This window comes from Filicampus tigris, chromosome 16, assembly GCF_054856515.1.
Source record: "Filicampus tigris isolate MCC_2025a chromosome 16, RoL_Ftig_1.0, whole genome shotgun sequence".
In the NCBI taxonomy this organism is placed as follows: domain Eukaryota; kingdom Metazoa; phylum Chordata; class Actinopteri; order Syngnathiformes; family Syngnathidae; genus Filicampus; species Filicampus tigris.
The window spans coordinates 17,368,264-17,390,000 of NC_141232.1; the positions used below are offsets into that span (position 1 = coordinate 17,368,264).

Below are 21,737 nucleotides of genomic sequence, written 5' to 3' on the forward strand. Positions count from 1 at the left end.
CGTAATTAATCGCAAATCGAACCATCTCCAAAATATGGCATATTTTTCTGTAAATTGATGATGGAATGGAAAGATAAAAGACACAGGACGGATATATACATTCAACATACTGTTCATATGTACCGGTAATGTATTTTTTTATGACAACAACAAATCCTCATGAGATGAAAATTATTTTTTTAAATAAAATTACTAACATTCTGTAGTATTTCTGTAGTATTTATTCACTACAAAAACAAAAAGGCCTCAGAACAGTGACAGAAATATTTCAAATGTGTGCAAATAAAGTGTGTGCGTGTGTGTGTGTGATGCACACATTTATATGTGGCCCTTGTAATATTTTGAGAGTTTGTTTTCCGAGTCGTCCCTGAAGTGCACACAAAGGCGATTGGCTCATTATGTTATGCTGTGCTATGCTGTAGGTGGTATCAGCACATCGTGTGTTCCTCCTTTAAATTTACTTGATAAACACAAAAAAGACAGCCCTCTTCTCTACATCCTCAGTCACTGAGGCAAACAAATGTATTCGCATTTCTGAGATTTGAAGATGCCCTCATCTTTCGAAATGCTTCTTTATACTCCCGCGCGTGACACGCGTCCGCTCTGCTGCTCACTGTGCACTTCTGAGTGGGATTATGTATCGGCGGTCATTCTGCGCATGCGTTAAATGCATCAAATATTTTGATGCGATCAATTACAAAATGTAATTACTATATATATATATATATATATATATATATATATATATATAATATATATGTTATATATATATATATAATATATATGTTATATATATATATAACATATATATATATATATATATATAACATATATATATATATATATATAATATATATATATATAATATATATGTTATATATATATATAACATATATATATATATATATATATATAACATATATATATATATATATATATAACATATATATATATATATATATATATATATATATATATATATATATATATATATATATATATATATTATAACATATAATTAATTAAAATTTAAAAAAATTAAAATTAAAAAAGTTTCCAAAATTGGAGATAAGTGTTTTCACAGGACATTGACGATATGCTTAATCAGTCTATTTTAAAAATGTTCCTGTCATTCATCAACCGTCACCAAAACGGGCGTCCGTCAGTGACGGATAAACGGACCGGTCCGTTAGATAGACGGAACGCCCAGCTCTGTGTGTGTGTGTGTGATTGATTGATATATATATATATATATATTATTATCATCGGACTAAATCGAGTTTCAGTGAGAAACAAAACACTTCAGACTTGAACATTGCAATTTCCAGCCAGTACTAATTCCAAAATACGTTTTATTAACCCGAAATCTTGCGTTGGATAGATTAAGACTCAGGAGAGATGGTTCCCGATGCTGATGCAGAGGTTGGATCCGCCTCACTGCAATATGATTGATTGGCTGCCGCACCGCTGGAAGAATATATCATGACACGCTGCTGTTACCATGCACACCACCATCTTCGATTAGCGCTCATGAGGGGAAAAACAATACAAAAGTGAACTGATGGAATAACTGGGATTGAACCGAAATGCTTGCACCGATCGGTTTTGTCGTTTTTCAACCCTTCCACCCCTAGTTTCTTGAGGTTGTGGAAATGTTGAAAGTGGCGAATTGTCGATACTCGTTACACCTTTTAAAGACCTTAGCCAATTTGGAGACCTTCATCTTCAGCAAACTCAAGCCAGGCTGCTGCCCTAGTTAACCTTGGTAAAACATTTGGAAAGTGGTTTAAGATAAACCTGGTAGTCCTACTTTGGTAATGTAGTTTAAAACTATACTTCACGTAAAATAAGTATTTGAAAACCAACAAATAATCAAGCCAACCATGAATGATTCTGTAGAGAATGACGCATTGTCATTCAAAGAAGTAAAACTAAACCAAAAATAAATACAAAAATAAATTAATATAAAAAGTGGGTAATGAGTTATTATATAGTTATATAAGGGTTAGCGAGTTTTCCAAGGGGCGGTACCAAGCGTCCCAGATCATTAGGTTTTAGAAAAGAAGAGCGTCAGAAACCTACTTTTGATATCCTGGTTATGCTCCTCTGAACTAAGACCAGCATCAGTTATCTTGAGCTCCAGCGAAACTGTAACTTGAGAAGATGACTTGTAAATAATGCTGAACAGCGTGTTGGATAGAGGCACATGGAGAGAGAAGATCCTGGAAGTTAAATAAGCACAAGAAAATACAAGTTAAGGGGACAATGATATTCTTCTAGAAGATTATGTAAGGCTGAGTAAAATTAAGACCGACTTGGCACAGACTGGAGAAGTTCGTGTGGCAGGAATAAGACCATCTAGGAGCAGTGAACAGCCTCCATTCCAGGCATCGTCTGGGCAGCCACGGCTCCTTACCCAGCCACGACACTCCAGTTGCTCATGGTAGTACCATGGCTGGATTTCCTGGGCAGTCAAGTTGAACCAATTCTTCTTTGTTTCACACTGCAGAGCAAGGACAAAAATTAGGCAGGCATCAATGGAGACCAATCAAAGTCATTCGTTTGGGAGAGGGGAACGAGACAGGGTTGTCCACTGTGTCCTCTTCTTTTTGTGTTATACATTGAGCCCTTAGGCCAACTGATAAGACAGAGTAACCTTATTAAAGGTATTTCCGTAGCAGGCTCGGAACAGAGGGTGGAGCTGGTTGCTGATGCTATTCTCTCTTACTTACATGAGCCTGAAAAATCATTTATTGGACTGATGACCCTACTGTCGGAATATGGGAAACTCTCTGGCTATAAATTTAATATATCAAAAACACAAATTAGCACCCAATAGTTCATGGTGTCAAAGTAGCTGAAAGGAAGGTACAAACTTAACTGGGAAGCGGAATCTTTGAAGTACTTCGGAATTGTGATAACAAAGGACCTTACTATATTATCTAAAGACAATTTGAAACCGTTATCTTTAGAGATCAGAAAAAACATTCACAGATGGAGCCTCATTCCATTCTTTAAAACTAAGCTTGAGTAAATGCAATGAAAAATAATATCCTTCCCCATATGGAGTGTAACAAAAAACGGTTTGAACCGGAATTTTTTTTTTTTTTTCGAAACGAACCAAATCGAATCGTTCCAATTTGAAATGTATCGAGATACATATCGAATTGTCTTTTATTGGACAGATATATTTTAGAAGGAATTGGCACATTTACAGTACTGACAAATTAATTCAAATGTGTGTAAAATAACAACAAAAAAGAAATTCCATCATACACTATCGAACTGAGCCATACTATATCGAATCAAATCGTAATCTCACAGAGTTGAACCAAACCGAATCGTTCCACTTTCAAATCGAACTGTCATTTAATCGTTTTGCACTTAACATATCGAAAACCATATCAAATCATCTTTTGTGGAGAGATGCACAGCCCTTCTTCCCTGTTTCTCATACTTTAGGACTCTTCCAGTGGATGTGGATGGTAACTATTTTAAAGAATTGGACAAATTGATTCCTCACTTTATTTGGGAAGGGAAAAGCCCGCGTATTAGAAACAGTGTTTTACAACTGAGGAAGGGAATAGGAGGTATGGCACTCCCATGCTTAAGGAGTATTTTCTGGCACAGGTTAGTAGAGGAACTAACCTCCACTGTATTGGTGTAACCCAAGTTACAAAGCCATATAGAAAAAATTGTGTTCAATCAGAGGGACAATTTCCTTCTTCAGGCTGCAATTTCTGACAGACCCTTTTTGCCGGTCCGTCCTCCGTCCATGACCTGGGTTTCCGTCCTCGTCCCTCCGTACTTATTCATAAAAATGATCGTACTCCGACCCCGTCTGTCCTCATCGTTTTAAAGCGCTCCCGTCTTTTCATTCAGCCGGTCCACCCTACCGCCGCTCAAATAAATAAATAAAAACCCTCCGTGCACTCATAAACATTATTTAAGGCCTTGTCTACATGTACATGTTTTTGCAAAAAGGTGGATATTAGCCTGCGGTTAGCTCTATCATCCACACGTCCCCTGAGTTTTTTCATTGAAAACGTAAAACTCCGGCCACAGTGGACGTTTGCGAATATCTCCGGACCCGTGTTTGGCTGTGGGCAGTTAGACCCGGAGATTTACGTCGTCACTATGCAACAAAAATGGTATGACGTCACTTGCGCGACTTGTGTTTCAAGAGAGTCAACATGGATGCCCGCGGAGCTGCGTTGGTTGTAGCCATTCTCGAGGCGCTTTTTGCTTACTTATTTTTCCGCAACCAACTACTGATTCTCATTGAAAGGTTTAAAAGCAGTTCTGACCTCGTTGCTCCTCACGAATGAGCCTGGCGTCGTGTTTTTAGTTTCGTAGAAGTGACGTCAAAGGACAGAAGTTCCTTCTGAATGGACAGTATTTGGCTAACTACTGCTGCCTAGAGGCTTGGCATGCTTGTAAATGCGTTTGAAAACGCACTTCCGCAGTGTAGTGTAGCTGCGTTTTTAACAAACGAGGATGTGTGTTCCAACACGGAGTGGGGGATAAAACAAGCCCGGCTACGTGTAGACAAGGCCTACAGATCATTAGCTGACTAATTTGATGTGCACATCCATTTAACGGCTGGGAGTATCGTGAGTGGATTAAATTGTTTACAATTGTTTAACCAAGATAGCATTTCGCTGCAACACAAGACCGTCGTGATGTGATGAAGATGGTGATGATATGATGCTGATTTGAGCAAGCCAGGGGACATCAGGAGGATATTTAAGATTGAGTATTAACGCAATACTATTGCATTTTCACGCAAGACGTTTTCAGTTTTTATAAAATAATTATTGCAAAATAACACAAGGTTATTCTAAGAGGAAACAAAGACTTTCACTTCCGGGTCATTTAAACGTATACGCTGGTAGAGATTTTTACGGTCTGAAGATGTCCCACACAAGGACATACTTCGCATGCAAAGGGATAAGGTACTAAATGTTAACAGTTAGTTAACAAAACAAAATTGCTATCCCGGATTACACACACAAAACAGGCTGGGCGTGTTTCTAAATGGTGTCCTGACTCCTGTGGCATTATCAATGGTATTACATATGTTGAACCACTAGAGGGCAGAATATACATGTGCAATGTGACTATTGGACATTAAAAGCGTTGTGTAGACAATTAATGAATGCGTCTCTATAGAAGAGAAAATGCAGTGGCATTGCTTTTTAAAAGAACTCACAACACGTTCAGTCAGTTTTTGACCCGGTTATGGACGAATAGAAAGACAGACGAAAACCTACCTCCGTCCTTGCTTAGTCCATCCTTTTTAAAAGAATTCTCATCCTCCGTCCGGCAGTCCACAAAATGGGCGTCCGTCCGGGACGGACTGTTCCGTCCCTGGGACGGAATTCCCAGCTCTGCATATCTTACACCAGAATTCTGGCACTACGTTGGAGTACTTTAAGCCGTGGTATGTTAATTTTTACAATTATTTTATCTGCACAACCATATAGCAATGTTGATGACCCAACCAAGCAGTGTTGTTTTTGGCAGGCATTTTAGATTTAGTCTTAGTCTTTTGGACGAAAATGCTTATTAGTTTTCGTCACATTTAGTCATTCATATTAGTGATAGTTTAAGTCTAGTTTTAGTCGACGAAAACTCAAAAAGCTTTTAGTCTAGTTTTAGTCGACAAAAACGCAAAAAGGTTTTAGGCGACAGAAACTTCCCCAAAAAGTTTTAATCTAGTTTTCGTAAATGCAGTCGACGAAAATTCAAAAAGGTTTTAGTTCGTTTTAGTTAAAAATAGGCATACAATATTGCGTGCATACATTCCGTACATAAAGGCAAACATTTTTTAATTGATTCATCAAAAAATGTAAGTACTTTGGCAGCTAACCGCATTGCTCAGGCTAAAAAGTCATTCAATATTGGTGAAATAAAAAAAAAAAACTGGATTCGTATTTATTATTGTAGCCCCCCGAACCCCACCCGCCAAACACACACGCACACTAACGCGGACTAACCGGTCCGTGGTAGAAAAATGGTTGGGGACCACTACCTTAATCTACTTTTGATATTTGACTTTACACACAACAAGCGAATGAATTGACATTAGCTCAACCAAAATAACTTATGCCTTAACTCAGCCCATTTGCGCCACGACTTACATGGACAACTTTAAGCACAATGAAATTGATCACAAGCCAATTGGTGCACAGAGTGCAAGTAAATGTATACAGTATAGGTTAACAGGACGAGTTGGGACAAATTATCAGCATGGTGAGCCCTCAGATGTCGCTTGAGATTTGCCATTCTTTCCACTTAGTTTGTGGCCACATACACCGTTGCTGCTGTCTACAATGCATCGTGTTGTTCTTTCTGCTGGGTTGTACAGAAAGTATGTCCATATCTTTCCTTTGTTTCCGACCACCAAGCCCATTTGCTCTCACTGTCGCCATGGTCCGTCAAATGAACGCGTGTCAGTGTGCGTGAGCCGAGACGAATGACCGCAGACCGCATACTGTCCAGGCGGTGGGCGTGCCCAAAAGGGGATAGGTTGCACCAACATTGCATTTTTCTGAAAGACAGGTTACGTGTACAATAGGAAGGGAAGTCCTACATTTTCAACGTCTGACGGATCACACGGTAACAATTTCGTCCTGTCTCGTCACTGAAAATTCATGTACGTCACGTCATGTTTTCGTCATCAAAGAGCCACGTCTAGCTCGTCATTGTCTCGTTATCGTCATACAAAAAAGGGGCGTTAACGAAATGTTTTCGTCGAAAACAACACTGCAACCAAGTAATATTTACAATGGTCTCATGCCACCTTTTTCAGTACTCTACCTTTCCTTTCCAATAAACAGCATTCCCGAAACCCTGACAGAAGGAAGAAACGAAGGGGAGCGTCACCACTGGACGATGAATGTACAGGTCGTTTTTCAGAAGAGCCCAGAATCTACAGATAGAAGTTGATTATTCCAGTCAGTAATCCATAATAAATAATTTACATTCACATATTTAAAGGTGAAGTCAACCAAACATATTTTTTTCCAGAATATGTTCTATGCAGACCCATGGGTTGAAATACGGCATTCTGATTAATACTGAGTTTGTGGAATATAAATGAAGCAAGAAAATCCACCCGCTTTTAGCCACGTAAGGGGGCGGCCATTTTGTCACTTCTGCCGACTGAAGATGACATCAAAGTTACTCAGGGCTCAGATAACGACAAATCGCGGCTCACCTGTTTTCTGAAGTTGAACTATGATTGGTCGTTAGCCGAGCCCTGAGCAACTGTGATGTCATTTTCAGTCGGCAGAAGTGACAAAATGGCCGCCCCCTGAGACAGCTAAAAATGGGTGGATTTCTCATATTCCACAAACACAATATTAACAAGAATGCCTTGTTTCAACTACTGGGCCTGCATAGAAGATATTCTGGAAAAAATTATACAGTATATAATGCAAACCTCTGTGGTCATCTCACCTATCCTGATTATGACGAAAGTCTGTCTTTTCTTTGGTCTCATACACCCAACCAGGAGCAAAGATCGCGACAGAAAAGTTGTACTTTCGGATGATTTCCAACGCCTGTTAAACGGAGAAGATAATTGCAGTGAATGATCTGCTGATGATGCCAAATTTTTTTATGGAGAAAACAGTACTGTATATTGTTACTGTTGGGCGGAAAAATTCCATGTCAGTATTTGGTCAATTTCACATTTTTTCACAAATCTGTGTTATTGGTCAGTCCCCACGCAGGTTGGTTATTTTTACAAATTACTGACCAACCCTAAGTGTTTAAAATGGCTTGCAATATTAACGGCTTAAGAAACATTTTTGTTTCTACTTCCTGGAGGGTGATGATTTCATGCATAGGCATGCCCTATTCCTGGCATCAGGCTGAAACCTCATATTCCAAAATTTTGCAAATTTCATTTTTTTAACAAACCTATGGTATTGTCCACAGTTCACACACGTGTGTGTGTGTGTGTGTGTTTAAAAATTATTGACCAATCTAAAGTGAAATGACTATGCAATGTTAATGGTTGGACAAATGTGCCGTTTTGTGGTTTCTTGAAAAATTATGATTTTGGAGCTACAGGAGAACCTCGAACGGACAGAAAATAATATCCAGTCTACTTGATAAGCACCTTCTAAAGCAGCTGTTTCAATCTGATAGTTCCAGACAGATAATAGTAACCAGTCCACTCGATTATGCAGTTGTTTTCTTGGCTCAAATTGAGGCAAAGGTGGTACCATCCTGACCATGCGCCATGACTTGCATGTATTCTGTAGATTCAACGAACTCACTTCCTTTTTCAGGGAACATACTTTAAATTAAGAGTTCCAGTAAGAATGACTACTATCACGTTAAAGCATTCATTTATTAAAATTAGAGCCACAATTTCTAGAGCTACATTATACATATGGGCACACACAAACTGCCCCATCCTGTCCCCTCACTCCATAGCTCTCTTGCATATTTTGACAAACTCCACTTTGAATGGGTTTTTAGCTAGACCAGTACATGCGACTCACAAAATATGCTAGTTTTGCTGTGCACTGGTGCTGGTGTTTTGCTTCTGATTGCTTTTTGTTTGTTTGTTTTTTTAGTGGGGTTGCCATTACATTCAACAAAAACTGTGTTAACACTTCCCTGTGTTGAACTTCATAATTTTGTTACGCTCTGATTTTTTTTCCCCTCCTATTTTGAGAGTGAACTTAGTAGGCAACGTTTTTTCCCTCGATCTCATTTGTGTCAAAGTATCTTTCATTGTTACAAAAGAAAGCAGTCTTTGCTCATTTTAACTTATTCACTGCCAGACATTTTCAGACCTTCTTTTACGCCAAACGTGAAAAAAATATAAATAAGTTCCTGGGTTTGAATGGCTGAGCTGTGAAAAGACAAGTAAAGTCGTCAATGGCAGTGAATGAGTTAAAAAGGAAAATGAAGGGGAGTCAAGATGTATCTTTCAGTGTTAATACAGTAAATGCACTTTAACTATCAAAGCTCCCTCCATTGCTGTTGTACCGCAACTTTTAAATAAATCCACCAAAATAGCAGTAAATCACTAGCCAGCCCCTCTCCTATTGGAAACAGTTTCTGACGTCATGACGGTGCTACAGTCAAGTAGAATATGTTTCAATCCGAGGGGATTTGCCATCTGGCAGACGTCCGAGTACGTGCAGTGCCGCCCAGCAACGCTCCATTCTGTGGTGCCACCCCTCACCACATACACATGAATGGCTGCAACTCCAGAGCGAAAAGGGCTTAAAGAGCAGCATGAAACTGGGCAAAGAGTCGCATGCGGCTCGCGAGATGTGGGCCTGATATAGCGCCTCCACAGTGGCAAATGCTGCAATTGCAGTAAAATAATTGTGCCGCAGAGGGACATCAGTGTCGCTGTGTTGAGCCATATAAATCGCTCTGGCTGGAGGCAGGCGGGCACAGAATTAGCTGGAGGCGGCCGCCTCGCAATTTTAAACGCGAGGAAAAACCCTGAACAGAAGTTAGCACATTTGGAAAAAAAAACAATACTTCAAAATAAACAGACGCACACACACAAATATGTGTACCTTATTGGTTTCAAACATCCCTCCTACCACCTTGCCACGGGCAAAAACATCGATCCCCACAAAGATGTCAGCCTGGCGTCCATTGGTGTGATTGAAATTAGTCATCCACTCCAGGTTTTGTGCTGTCCAGTTGTAGTTGGTGAAGAAACCATCACATGCGTCGAAAAAAACCCTGTCATGGAAAGACATTAATGATGGCACTGTACAACTGATAGTTCAGTTGTAATTTGAAACTTAATGTGAAAAACATTTTCACACAAGCAAGTACATATCAGAGAAATGGAGCATCTCGAGAATGTTGTTTCCGTGAGCAGTTTGTGGGCTGGTGATCTGCTTAGGGGAATCATGACGCAGGATGTAGACTAACAGTTAGCAGAACATAATTTAAAAATCAATCAAAAAAATGGAGAACCACATTTTAAAACAAAAATTTCTGATATTGTTATTCCTCATGTAGCTGGGCTGGAGCTTATCCCAGCTGACTTTTGGTAAGAGGTGGGGTACACCCTGGACTGGTTGCCAGTCAATTCCAGGGCATCTAAAGACAAGCAACCATTTAAAGCCACACTCTTGAGAGTGTAACATGCATGTTTTGGCAATGTGGGACGAACCAAGACAAAACCAACGCAAGCACAGGGAAAACATGCAAACTCCACACAGGAAGGGCATAGCAAATATTTAAACCCGAACCTCACAAGTGTGCAGCAGACATACTAACCACTTGATCACCATGCTGCCCAAAAAAACAAACCTAAATCATTTTCATTTGACAGTTAATTGCATTGGAAATCGCTACCTGTTGGACTGGTTTAACTCATTCTGCCATTTTAGCTCTCCATTCTCAATTACGCTGTCATACCAAACGACCATGCTGCCAGGGACTTGTTTATGCATCTGATTTGTGAGATAGCGCAGAAACAAAGGTGTTTTCTTCACTGCAACATCCTGCAAGAGGATGACACAAAGTACACACAATTCCAGTAATATGTGAAAGTCAAACATTTGTGAAGATGAAAAAAGTCAAAATCCATCCATTAACAGCTTCTCCACTACTAAGACTTAATAAAATAATACTTTTAGTACATTTTCAGTGTTCGAACAGTACCAGGCTGAATTTTCAATGTATTATGTGCATTATTATAGATATAAACTCAACAACCAAAAAGTACCGTAATTGAACATCTGATTCTTCGGTTACAAATATGAGTATTTCTTTTATAAATGGTATCATCCCAGATATTAAATTGAAGCTTGGACATTTGCGGAGCTAAATATGGAAGTAGCAAAGACGTATGCTTAGCAATACTCAAAGACATGTTGGCTATGATTCGATTTTCTGGTCGAACGTTCACCCACATCTCTGGTCGTGATTTCATCTTTATGGATGAAAAAGCGCGCCCTCATTGAGCACATATTATAAACACATTCCTGGCAAATCAAGGGGTAACATACATGGACCCATGGCCTGCACGTTCTCCCGACATGAATTCGACCATGTCCCTCGGGGAGTTCTGTGGGGGGTGCTTCGGGAGTACGGGGTACCAAGCCCCCTGATAAGGGCTATTTGGTCCCTGTACCACCGATGTCAGAGTTTGGTCCGCATTGCCAGCAGTAACTCGGATTCGTTTCCAGTGAGGGTTGGGCTCTGCCAAGGCTGCCCTTTTGTCACCGATTGTGTTCCTAACTTTAATGGACAGAAATTCTAGACGCAGCCGAGGTGTTGAGGGGGTCCGGTTTGGTGCCCTCAATATTGCATCTCTACTTTTTGCAGATGATGTGGTGCTGTTGGCTTCTTCAGGCCGTGACCTCAAACTCTCACTGGAGCGGTTCGCAGCCGAGTGTGAAGCAATTGGAATGAAAATCAGCACCTTCAAATCTGAGACCATGGTCCTCAGTCGGAAAAGGTTGGAGTGTCCTCTCCAGGATGAGATTCTGTCCCAAGTGTAGAGGAGTTCAAGTATCTTGGGGTCTTGTTCGCGAGTGAGGGTAGGATGGAACGGTAGATCGACAGGTGGATCGGTGCAGCATCTGCTGTGATGCGGACTCTCTATATCGGTCTGTCGTGGTGAAGAAGGAGCTCAGCCGAAAGGCGAATCTCGATTTACCAGTCGATCTACATTCCTACCCTCACCGATCATGACCCAGAGCTCATGACCGAAAGAACAAGATCTTGGATACAAGCGGCCGAAATGGATTTCCTCCGCAGGATGTCCAGTAGGGGTGTAACGGTACACGTGGGTGTATTAATACGTTTCGGTATGGCATGTTCGGTTCGGTCCACCTTGCGTACCGTTTCTGATCAGTTTTTATTATTAGCGCGAGCTTACGCACGGACGCTATTGACTGTTGCACGCGGGAGAGGAGGGCGGCGGCACTAGAGCGGAACCAGAACGCCAGAAGCCGTGCTAAATCATAAATGCATGGATAAATGGCATTACAATGGCATACGCAAACACGCCAGAGCTTGAAGGTACCCTGTACACTACGGTCTTCTGTTTGGGAACATTCTAGTTTTCCTGTTAAAATTGCCGATGGGGAAAGATACGTGTATAAGTCCCAAAGTTGTGTGCCGACATTGCTACATGAGATTGGCGGGCAATGTTGCAGGTAACACGTCTAACATAATAACGAATATCCGACTTCGAATGTTTCTTGGATGAGGAAGCAAGCAGTATTTTTAGCCAAAAACAAAGTACAACAGCTCTGTTCTTCATTCGCCGCTGCTCCTCTCGCTTGCCGTACGATGCATTCATGAACCTCGGAAACATCTCAACTCAGCAAAACACAAATCCGACCACAACACAGATAACCCAATTCATTACAATATGCTGTTGAGCATTCAAAGATTTCAATGCATAAAAAGTGTAAATAATTTCATAAAGACTTTAAAGTTACTGTATTTCATTATAAAAAGTTTTAATACAGTTAGCCATAATTGTAACTGTTACTGTATTTTTTTTTCATCACAATAAATGTGTATGTACTGTAATGACAACTTGTCTTTAACTTGAATACTTAGATGTGTCAGTCATAGGCTGTTGCTGCTGAGTGTTTAAAGATTTCAGTGTCTTAATAATTTACAAAATTAAGAGATCTTTATTGTTAGTGCATTTTTTATTCTGGTGTCATTTCTTAAAATGTCACCCAAAGTGTTTGCTTTTAGCTTTTTTCCTAAGAAAAAAAACCATGTACCATTTCCTTGTCATCTTTTCAAAATAAAAATATATTTTTTCAAAAATCTGTTTTTTTGTGGCGGGACGGTGGTCGACTGGCTAGCACGTCCGCCTCACAGTTCAGAGGTCGTGGGTTCGATCCCGGCTCCGGCCTCCCTGTGTGGAGTTTGCATGTTCTCCCCGTGCCTGTGTGGGTTTTCTCCCACATTCCAAAAACATGCATGGTAAGTTAATTGGACACTCTAAATTGCCCCTAGGTGTGATTGTGAGTGCGGATGTTTGTCTTTGTGTGCCCTGCGATTGGCTGGCAACCAATACAGGGTGTCCCCCGCCTACTGCCCGAAGACAGCTGGATAGGCTCCAGCACGCCTCTTGGGAGGATAAGCGGTATCGATAATGGATGGATGGATGTTTTTTTGTACCAAAAATATACAGACGAAACCGAACCGAACTGAAATGTGATTTAGCGTACCGTTACACCCCTAGTGTCCAGGCTCTCCCTTAGAGATGGGGTGAGAAGTTCAGCCATCTGGGAGGGTCTCAGAGTCGAGCACTGCTCCTTCACGTTGAGAGGAGCCAGCTGAGGTGGCTTGGGCATCTGATTAGAATGCCTCCTGTGCACACCTCCCGGTGAGGTGTTCCGGGCATGTCCCAATGGCAGGAGGCCCCGAGGACGACCAAAGAAATGCTGGAGAGACTATGTCTCCCAGCTGGCCTGGGAACGCATTGGGATCCCTCCGGAAGAGCTGAAAGACGTGGCTAGGGAGAGGGAAGTCTGGGCTTCCCTGCTGAAGCTGCTGCCTCCGCGACCCGACCTCGGATAGGTGGCAGATAATGGATGGATGGATGAATGAGTTAATTGATCTAAGTAATCTATTTTTAAGATCACTTAAAAATTGCTAAGAGAAGCCCCAAAGTGCCCCATTGTCTGTATGTATGTATGTATCTGTATTTATGGTGGATATCTTTTTTTCAATTACCCAGTCATTTGCCACCTTGAGGAACTGTTTGCCGCATTTATCAGCCTGATTTCTGTTTTCAGAAGGCTCAGTGCAATATGAGTTGTCCAGTCACCCCAAAATAATCGTGGTTGCGTGTTGAGGTCCAGTGATCTGCGGTTATAGCAATGCATTTGTCCGAACCCCCCACCAAAACGTCAAGTTTGCTTTTCTTTTCACCATCATACATCTTGCTGATATTAGTTATTGCTGCAGTCCTGCACGGTGGTTTGTATGATGGATCATTGGATGCTGTTTGCAACACCTCAATTAATCCCTTGTCTTCCCCTATGTTGATCGGCCAGAAGTTCATCGCTATTCACTTTGCAAGAACATTCGTCAGCCTGTCAGTCGCAGACTTGCGGGCTGTTGTCGAATTTAGTTTAGCGAAGAGTTTTACAATGGCTCCTACGTTCACGTCTTCGTTGTTGAACTGCTTCTTTGGTAAGCAAAGTCCTTCTTACAAAGAAGGCATATCACTCTGCCTTTATCAATAGTTCCGTCAGGGTGTTTTTTTAATTTACCAGTCATTGGACCAACAACTCTCACATGCTCCACCATTTTCACGTCCCACATGCAAAAGTTGGAGGTCAAACTGTTACCTTCCATACACTGGGCTTCAATAAGAACAGTTACCCTCCCAAAACTCCATAGAGGCTGTGCTGCAAAAATGTTTTACAGCAAAAATCTGTAAAATGTGATGAAGGCAATACTCACACTGAGTGTGTTCTCTATATTTATGAGCCAGCCATCAAAGCCATAATAATAGCTCAATTGAACCAGTTTATCAGCTACTTCACAATACAGCTCTTCTTGAAGGAAGGCCTCACATGTCGCTGCTCCATCAGTCCATTCTGTGATGAAAGTCCCTAAAGAGCATGACAATCATTATATGAAGTTTTAGTAAAGACAAATATGAAGTCAACAATAATGAAAATATGAATTTACATTTATGTTCAGAATTCTAATAACCACATATACAAATGAAAAATTACCGTATTTTCACGACCATAACAGCGCACTTAAATGTCCAAAATCTTGAGCAAAATGGAAGTGACCTTTTGTGTGCACAGAGTTACAAGATCTGTCAATGTTTTTGTGTGACTTCGATGAGCGATTTGCTTGACTGACTGGGAGCATTTCCTGTCGACACGCTGCTTATACAGTGGTACCTCTACTTACGAAATTAATTGGTTCTGGAAGAAATTTCAGAACTAGAAAATTTCGTAAGTAGAGACCTGTTTTCCATGTAAATGCCCTAATCCGTTCAACAACCCCCCCAAAATTCAGACATACATGTTTTATAAAGCATAGACATGCATCAAAACATGTAACAAATACATGTTACAATTAGATTATCGCACAATAAATGAGAGTTGTGCATAATGTAAAAAACAAAGAATAAAGAATGAAAATGATGGTCATTTAGCTTTTAATTGCTGTCCTCATCGCTTTTTGCCCTCTTTGGTTCATGTTTTTGCCTAGCGTTTTGTAAAGAACTGATTAAATAACGTGGCGACTGTCTATACATTACGGTCATATTCTATGGCGAGATCATCCAAGCACATCCTTTTTCATACTTTTCTATTATCTCTTGCTGTGTTTGTAGGGACAAAAAAAAAACTATTTTCTTCTTTTTTTTTCTTTTCCTCGTTTCTCCATCACTTTCTTGGGGTCCATAGCGGATGCTGTAATTCAGGTAAACATCTCATGGCCTGAGGGGTGAATGACGAGGACGTTGCATAGACATATCTATCACATAATACATCTATCTACACACATAGACACATACGGTAGAGGTCCCTCTTAGCCAATCAGATGCCAGGAAGATGCTAGGCAATAGCCAATGGCAGAGCAGCTTTGAGTATGTTGCGTTCAGGAAACTCTGGAGCTGCGAGTAGCAGCCCATACTGCATTTTTACCTTTCGTATCCTGAAATCAATTTCATAACAAGAGGCAGTATTTTCCTGTTGAGGCGTTTCGTAAGATTGCAAATTTCGTATGAAGAGGTACCACTGTATATAGAAAAGGCGGACGTAAGTGAGGTCAGAATGCGGAGGTTAAAGGGGAAAGGGTGGGCGTAAAAGAGGACGCTTAGGACACGCCGCCAGTAGGTATAAAGTGCCGGCTGGTATGTGCATTATGTAAAACAACATTGAAAATTGCACCTATAAAGAAACACACTTACGACGCACAGTTTTAAATGCAAGCTATCTTACACGGAGGAACATGGGAATTGAGCAGCCGTGAGGGAGTTCAAGATCAACAAATCCATGGTTCGCAAATGGAAGAAGCAGGAAAATGAGCTTCGCCAAGTCAAGAAGACGAAGCTGAGTTTCTGCGGAAACAAGGAGAGATGGCCCAAATTGGAAGACAAACTCGAGCAATGGATTCACAATCAAAGAACAGCCGTGAAACGCGCTGACGGAATTGCGTTTAAAATGATAGACGGACTGATCTCACAGCCTCTGTGAAAAAACGAGTACAGCAAATGAACTCGGAGTTTGCCATTATTCCGGGGGGCTTAACGAAGGAACTCCAACGGCTGGACTTCGGTGAAAACCAGGTGTTCAAAGTCAAGTTGAGAGCGGCATGGGAGCGATGGATGGATGGATGGTAAACACAGATTTATTAAAGATCAGGGTGCAAACATTTTTCAGACTGGGTCAAAATTTATATTCTCATTGGTAAAAGGTTTTATGATACATACAAGTCACTTCCTGAAAGTTGTGAACAAGAGATCGATTAGAAAATAGGTTTTACTTAATCATTCCGAGTATTTCCGAACCTCATGGAAGCTCGAGGAATCATGACTCTAGCCACCCGTGACGTAGATATAGCTAAACCGCTCGCTACACCATAGACTGTATAATTTCCATGCGCTACAAACACAGCGCATTCAATGGCGAGCGATGTTTTGGAATGAGAGGATTTCGAAACACACGAGCCGACAGAAGGGGGCGTTATTAGACCATTCATGATTCGTAGTCACTGAAACCTCCGGCTATTGTGACGTCACATCTCCAGAAAAAGCCAAGGATGAGGGGGCGTGAGATTCAAACGGCAGACGACACATTCTGAATTGTATTTAGTGATTAAACTGCTGTCTACCAACAACCTAATCACATTTTGATGACAGTTATGCATTGTAAAGGGGGTTCTATAGGGCTACAGAAAAGATTTCAATGTTTGCACCCTGACCTCTAAGACTGGGAGGCAGCACCACAATTTGCGAATGGTTTCTGGATGCTTGGGCAAATGTGTCTGCTTGCACTGTTGTGCGAGCTTTCGCAAAAGCTGACATCATTTCTGAGGAGCCGCACGGCAACAAGACTGACTCTGACAATGACGAGAGGCAACCTGACGTGTTTGATGGAGAGTTTGCCGAGCTGTTCATTTCAGATAGAGACAATGAGGACTTTGATGAATTTGTGGATGAGGAATGATAAAAAAATAAATAAATGTGAGTACATTGTTAAATACTTTAATTAAGTTCAACTGAACTCAGTTTTGCTTCCACTGCCTTTTTGAAAACATACTGGTACGTTAGCATGCATGCTAGTGTATGTTTTAGCATGCATCCATGCATGCATGCTACCGTATGTTTTAAGATAACTTATGTTTTACCATGCTTTCGCCCAATAATATAGTTTGCCATATGTATGTGTTAAATACGGAAATAGCACCTGTAACTGAGACTGCGCCTTTTAATCCAGTGAGCCTATTGGTCGCGAAAATACGGTAATGTGGATTTAGGCTCACCAAGAACAAGAACTCCGTGTTTATGTGCAGCATTGGTCCAGACTGCAGGAGGAATGCTCACCAAGTTGTGTGTGAAATAGTTGAAAATATCAATGTACTGCCAGTGATAGAAGGCATATGGAGCTTCTGCAGCTGTACCTTGAACAAACCTGAACAAAGAAAAGAATAAAGTGTGACCTAAGGCGATTGCGGGCACAGTATGAACGTCAATAAACTGGAAGTTTCTAGAAGAAAATGTGTGATTTCTGGAAAACGCAGGTGGTTGACGGAAGCGCATTTGAAATGATAGACGGACCAGCCTATAGGTGATTACTATTTGGTCCGGCTTGACAAAAAGATGGATAGACAGATTGCGGAAGGGTACCCTGCCTATTGGCAGAAGGTGATAAATGGGCCCACCTCTGTATATACATATATACACTACTCACAAAGAGTTAAAGATATTTATCTTTTGGGTGAAATTTCAGGACAAGCCTAAAATGCATTCAAACCTTTACAGGTGAACTTAATGTGACCTTCTCTAAGCTTTTCAATGCACATGTCCAACTGTTAAATGTTTCAGTACTTTTTGCGCAAGTTAGTGACGAGCATCACAGTTCTTAAGTGAACTGAATCATTAGAATCAGTTCATCAAAAAGAACCGTTCAAAAGATTCGTTCAGAAGAATGAATTACTTGAAGTGACCCATTCACTCACGTGTACTGAAAAGATTTGTTCTTTTAGAATGAATCGGTCACGAATGGCCCAACACTAGCGCAAGTTGCTGTTCTCTAACGAGGAGTTTAACAGCAAAATTCACAACAGGTGTTTGATCCTTGAATCGACCAATAAATGTCCTGGTCCAGTTAGAGCTGGTGTTTAAACAGTCGCACTCATCATGGTGTTCAAATCATGAGACCAAGAAGAATCTTAACAATGGATCAACAGTATTACAGAACCTAACCATTGTGATGCTTCAAACAGGATGTTCTCGGACGGAAATGGCCACGGAGCTTAGAGTGTCATCAGCAGGTTGCAACAGAGATACCAAGAGACTGGAATAGTCACAGAAAGATGTAGAATTGGACGTCCTTTGGCCGCATCCCATGCTGATGGCCGCCACATCGTGAACAATGCCCTGAGAAACCGGATGATGAATGCCACTCAACTCCAGGCACGTTTAAGGGAGGTAAGAGGGACCTAAGTGTCATGGCAGACCATTTGAAACCGTTTACATCAACGTGCTAAACGACCTGCAAGGGTACCTGACCACACCACCAAGCACAGGCGTCATCGTCTTGCATGGGCCAAGGAGCATTTATGCTGGACGAGAGATCAGTGGGCCTCAGTGCTGTTCTCTGATGAAAGTCGATTCACGTTGACCGAAAATGATGGCCGCCAACCATTGTTGGAGACGTCAAGGAGAGCAGTGTTTTTCAAACTCTGCAGTGCCGCGAGATATTGTCAGGTGTGCCATGGGAAATCATCTAATTTGGGTGCCTGTGCGGTCTAGCACTTGGCAGCGTAATCATGTCTTTGCTACATTGTAGTACTGTTCCATACCAGCAGGTAGCAGCAGCAGGTAGCTAATTGTCTTTGTTTAGAGACAAGCGAATTAGTGACACACATTTATCCAAACAGGCCCATGTTTCACACTGAGTAAGTATCAATATGAAACATTATAAAATACTTTTTTCTTTGTGTTTATTTAATTCCTATTCAAGACGTTGTAATATAATGTCATTCTTCAATGTTAAAAAAATGCTTACATAAACAATATAACACTTGTATTGTTAAAATACGTTTTTTTTCACAATTTCAGATGGTGGTGTGCCGCGGGATTTTTTTCAATGAAATAAATGTGCCTTGACTCAAAAATGTTTGAAAAACACTGAAGTAGAGCGCCACTGTTGTCACCAGAGAAGCTTTTGGTGGTGGCGGTGTTACGGTGTGGGGAGGTGTGTCCAGTCGGCACAGAACTGCCATACACTTTGTGAATGGTACATGGACAAGCCCGCACTACCTAAATAACATCATTAATCCAGTGATTGTGCACCTGCATAAACAACACAGGCCGAATCTCATCTCATCGAAATCGCATCATCAGGAAACGGCTGTTGGAGACTGGTGTACCTAAATGCCTTCAATTTCTCCAGACCTGAATCCCATTGAAAACTTGCGGGATCAGCTGAGTCACCGTTTCGAGGCTCGAAACTCTGCACCCCAGAACCTCAGTGACGTGAGGGCTGCCCTCCAAGAAGAGTGGGATGCCCTGCATCAGCAGACAGTAAGTGGACTTGGGAACAGCATGAGACGTCGTTGTCAAGTTGTAATTGATGTTCAAGGGCACATGACAAGTTATTGAGACGTTGACATTTTTTTGCAGTGGTGTACCCACCATTGTTGTTAACTTTTGCTTCAATTAATTGTTTGAGATGAGGAAACCATCAGTGCATCCTTCTACTTAAATGTTCTACTTCCATGATATATCACTGCAGCGTGAACCTTTTACATTTTCCATAAATTTCACCTGAAAGCCAAATATCCCTAACTTTTTGTGGGTAGTTTATATACATATTGACAATTCATACAATGAAGCTCATTGAATAAAAGAAATAAAAATCAACTATTGAACACAAAAGAAGACAAGATTCTCTTATTAAAATATCCGCAAGTGTTAGCAGAATGACGTCAAAACTAGTAAACTCTAAATAAAAGAAAAAAAAATAGTGAACAAAAGACAAGTTGAACTAATTAACAAAAAAATGAATTTCGTTGTTCTGAACTTGTGACGTGCAATGACAAATTCGATTTCCATTTTCCATTCCCTAAATTAGAGCCAATGTTTGCATCATTCCTTGGGTCCTTTAATTTGTTAGAATCTTTTTTAAAATTCATGCATCCATCCATCCATTATTTATACTGCTTATCCTCACAAGGGTTGCGGGCGTGTTGGAGCCTATCCCAGCTGTCTTCGGACAGTAGGCGCGGGACACCCATAATTGGTTGCCAGCCAATCGTAGGGCACACAGAGACAAACAAAACAACCACACCTAGTGGCAATTTAGAGTGTCCAATCAACTTACCATGCATGTTCTTAGAATGTGGGAGGAAACCGGAGTACCCGGAAAAAACCCACGCAGGCACGGGGAGAACATGCAAACTCCACACAGGGAGGCTGGAGCCGGGATCGAACCCACGACCTATGAACTGTGAGGCGGACGTGCTAACCAGTCAACCACAATGTCCCTTTTTAAAATCAATTTATCAATTACGAATACATCTTTGCTAATCTATTTTCAACAGTTATGTATAGTGACAGGCAGAATAACAATTAAGTGTTTTTCTATTGGATGACAGAAGGTATAATAAACCTACATATCGCGAGTCGGGCCAAAACCTCCTGCGTCCAAATTTGGTCAATTTCATATTTTTTCACAAATCTGTACTATTGGTCAGGCCCCACGGGGATGTTATTTTTACAAACAGACAGATCTAAAATGTTGAAAATGGCTCAGTCTCTTTGACAGTGTCAAATGATTCAATAAACATTCCATTTTTGGGGGGGCTTCATAAAACCTGATGGTTTATCAAGGCAAAGATTCTGCTCTGATGGTAGCGCTATAGCCACCTGTTTACCATTCATTCACAAGATTAAGTCACGACTTCCTTTGAGTATATCTGCTTTGTGTGCAGTTAAACAGGGCCACGTTTTACACTGACTGAGTCAATCTGTTAGTAAATTGAGTCAAGAAGACCATTTTTTTCAGTTATTCATCCTTTCGATATTTTTGTTTGATGGTGCACCGTGAGATTTTTCTAATAGAAAATGGGTGCCTTAGCTCAATAAACGTTGGGAAACACTGCGCTAATGTACATCTCGACGTACCTGTCATCTAGGTATCCACCCATCATGTCATGAGATACCAAGGTGCGACGTAAGCACATGGGCAGTGCAGGTTCTCGTGCTGCCAGTGGGACTACTGCCACATTGAAGGGGTTGGCCTTATTTTGTTTCCATGACAACAGCTCATCCAAAGTCTGAAGACCAGAGCTAATTGGTTCAGTTGTGTCAGCATCATAATGTTTCGCTGAATGGGACAGATGACACAACAGCAATTTACAATACAGCAACCAAAGATTGTGCTACTGACAATTCTGTAGACCATGCTTTAATGAACCACAGGAGATCAAGTCATCAAACCTGGTAGTGGTGAAGGCAAATATTTGATGACTTCATGAATACCATGCAAGTCCACAGGCTGATG

General features: G+C 41.0%; 1 protein-coding gene and 2 long non-coding RNA genes across 6 annotated transcripts in view; 2 read left to right on the forward strand and 1 right to left on the reverse strand.

Annotated features, from left to right (window-relative positions):
* The window catches only part of engase (endo-beta-N-acetylglucosaminidase), a 37,188-nt gene that overhangs the window by 6,847 nt on the left and 8,604 nt on the right, over positions 1 to 21,737 (reverse strand). For 2 of the 4 annotated variants that reach the window (XM_086055380.1, XM_086055379.1), the window contains exons 2-11: positions 21,674 to 21,737; positions 21,359 to 21,560; positions 17,491 to 17,639; positions 14,446 to 14,597; positions 10,354 to 10,502; positions 9,558 to 9,729; positions 7,465 to 7,568; positions 6,823 to 6,934; positions 2,316 to 2,503; positions 2,083 to 2,222 (exon numbers count right to left, since the gene is read on the reverse strand). The exon at positions 21,674 to 21,737 is cut by the window's right edge and continues 16 nt beyond it. In XM_086055380.1, the coding sequence (XP_085911506.1) occupies positions 2,083 to 2,222; positions 2,316 to 2,503; positions 6,823 to 6,934; positions 7,465 to 7,568; positions 9,558 to 9,729; positions 10,354 to 10,502; positions 14,446 to 14,597; positions 17,491 to 17,639; positions 21,359 to 21,560; positions 21,674 to 21,737 (1,432 nt within the window). Of the gene's footprint in view, positions 1 to 1,046; positions 1,468 to 2,082; positions 2,223 to 2,315; positions 2,504 to 6,822; positions 6,935 to 7,464; positions 7,569 to 9,557; positions 9,730 to 10,353; positions 10,503 to 14,445; positions 14,598 to 17,490; positions 17,640 to 21,358; positions 21,561 to 21,673 lie in introns of those variants that run through there. The other 2 variants (XM_086055381.1, XM_086055382.1) reach the window with 2 other exon arrangements.
* On the forward strand, positions 5,932 to 12,795 carry LOC147135037 (uncharacterized). The gene is made up of 2 exons (XR_015090104.1): positions 5,932 to 6,959; positions 11,329 to 12,795. It is a non-coding gene; the product is annotated as an uncharacterized LOC147135037 (long non-coding RNA).
* Positions 16,730 to 19,799, forward strand: LOC147135038 (uncharacterized). Its single transcript, XR_015090103.1, has 3 exons — positions 16,730 to 17,191; positions 18,454 to 18,658; positions 19,626 to 19,799. It is a non-coding gene; the product is annotated as an uncharacterized LOC147135038 (long non-coding RNA).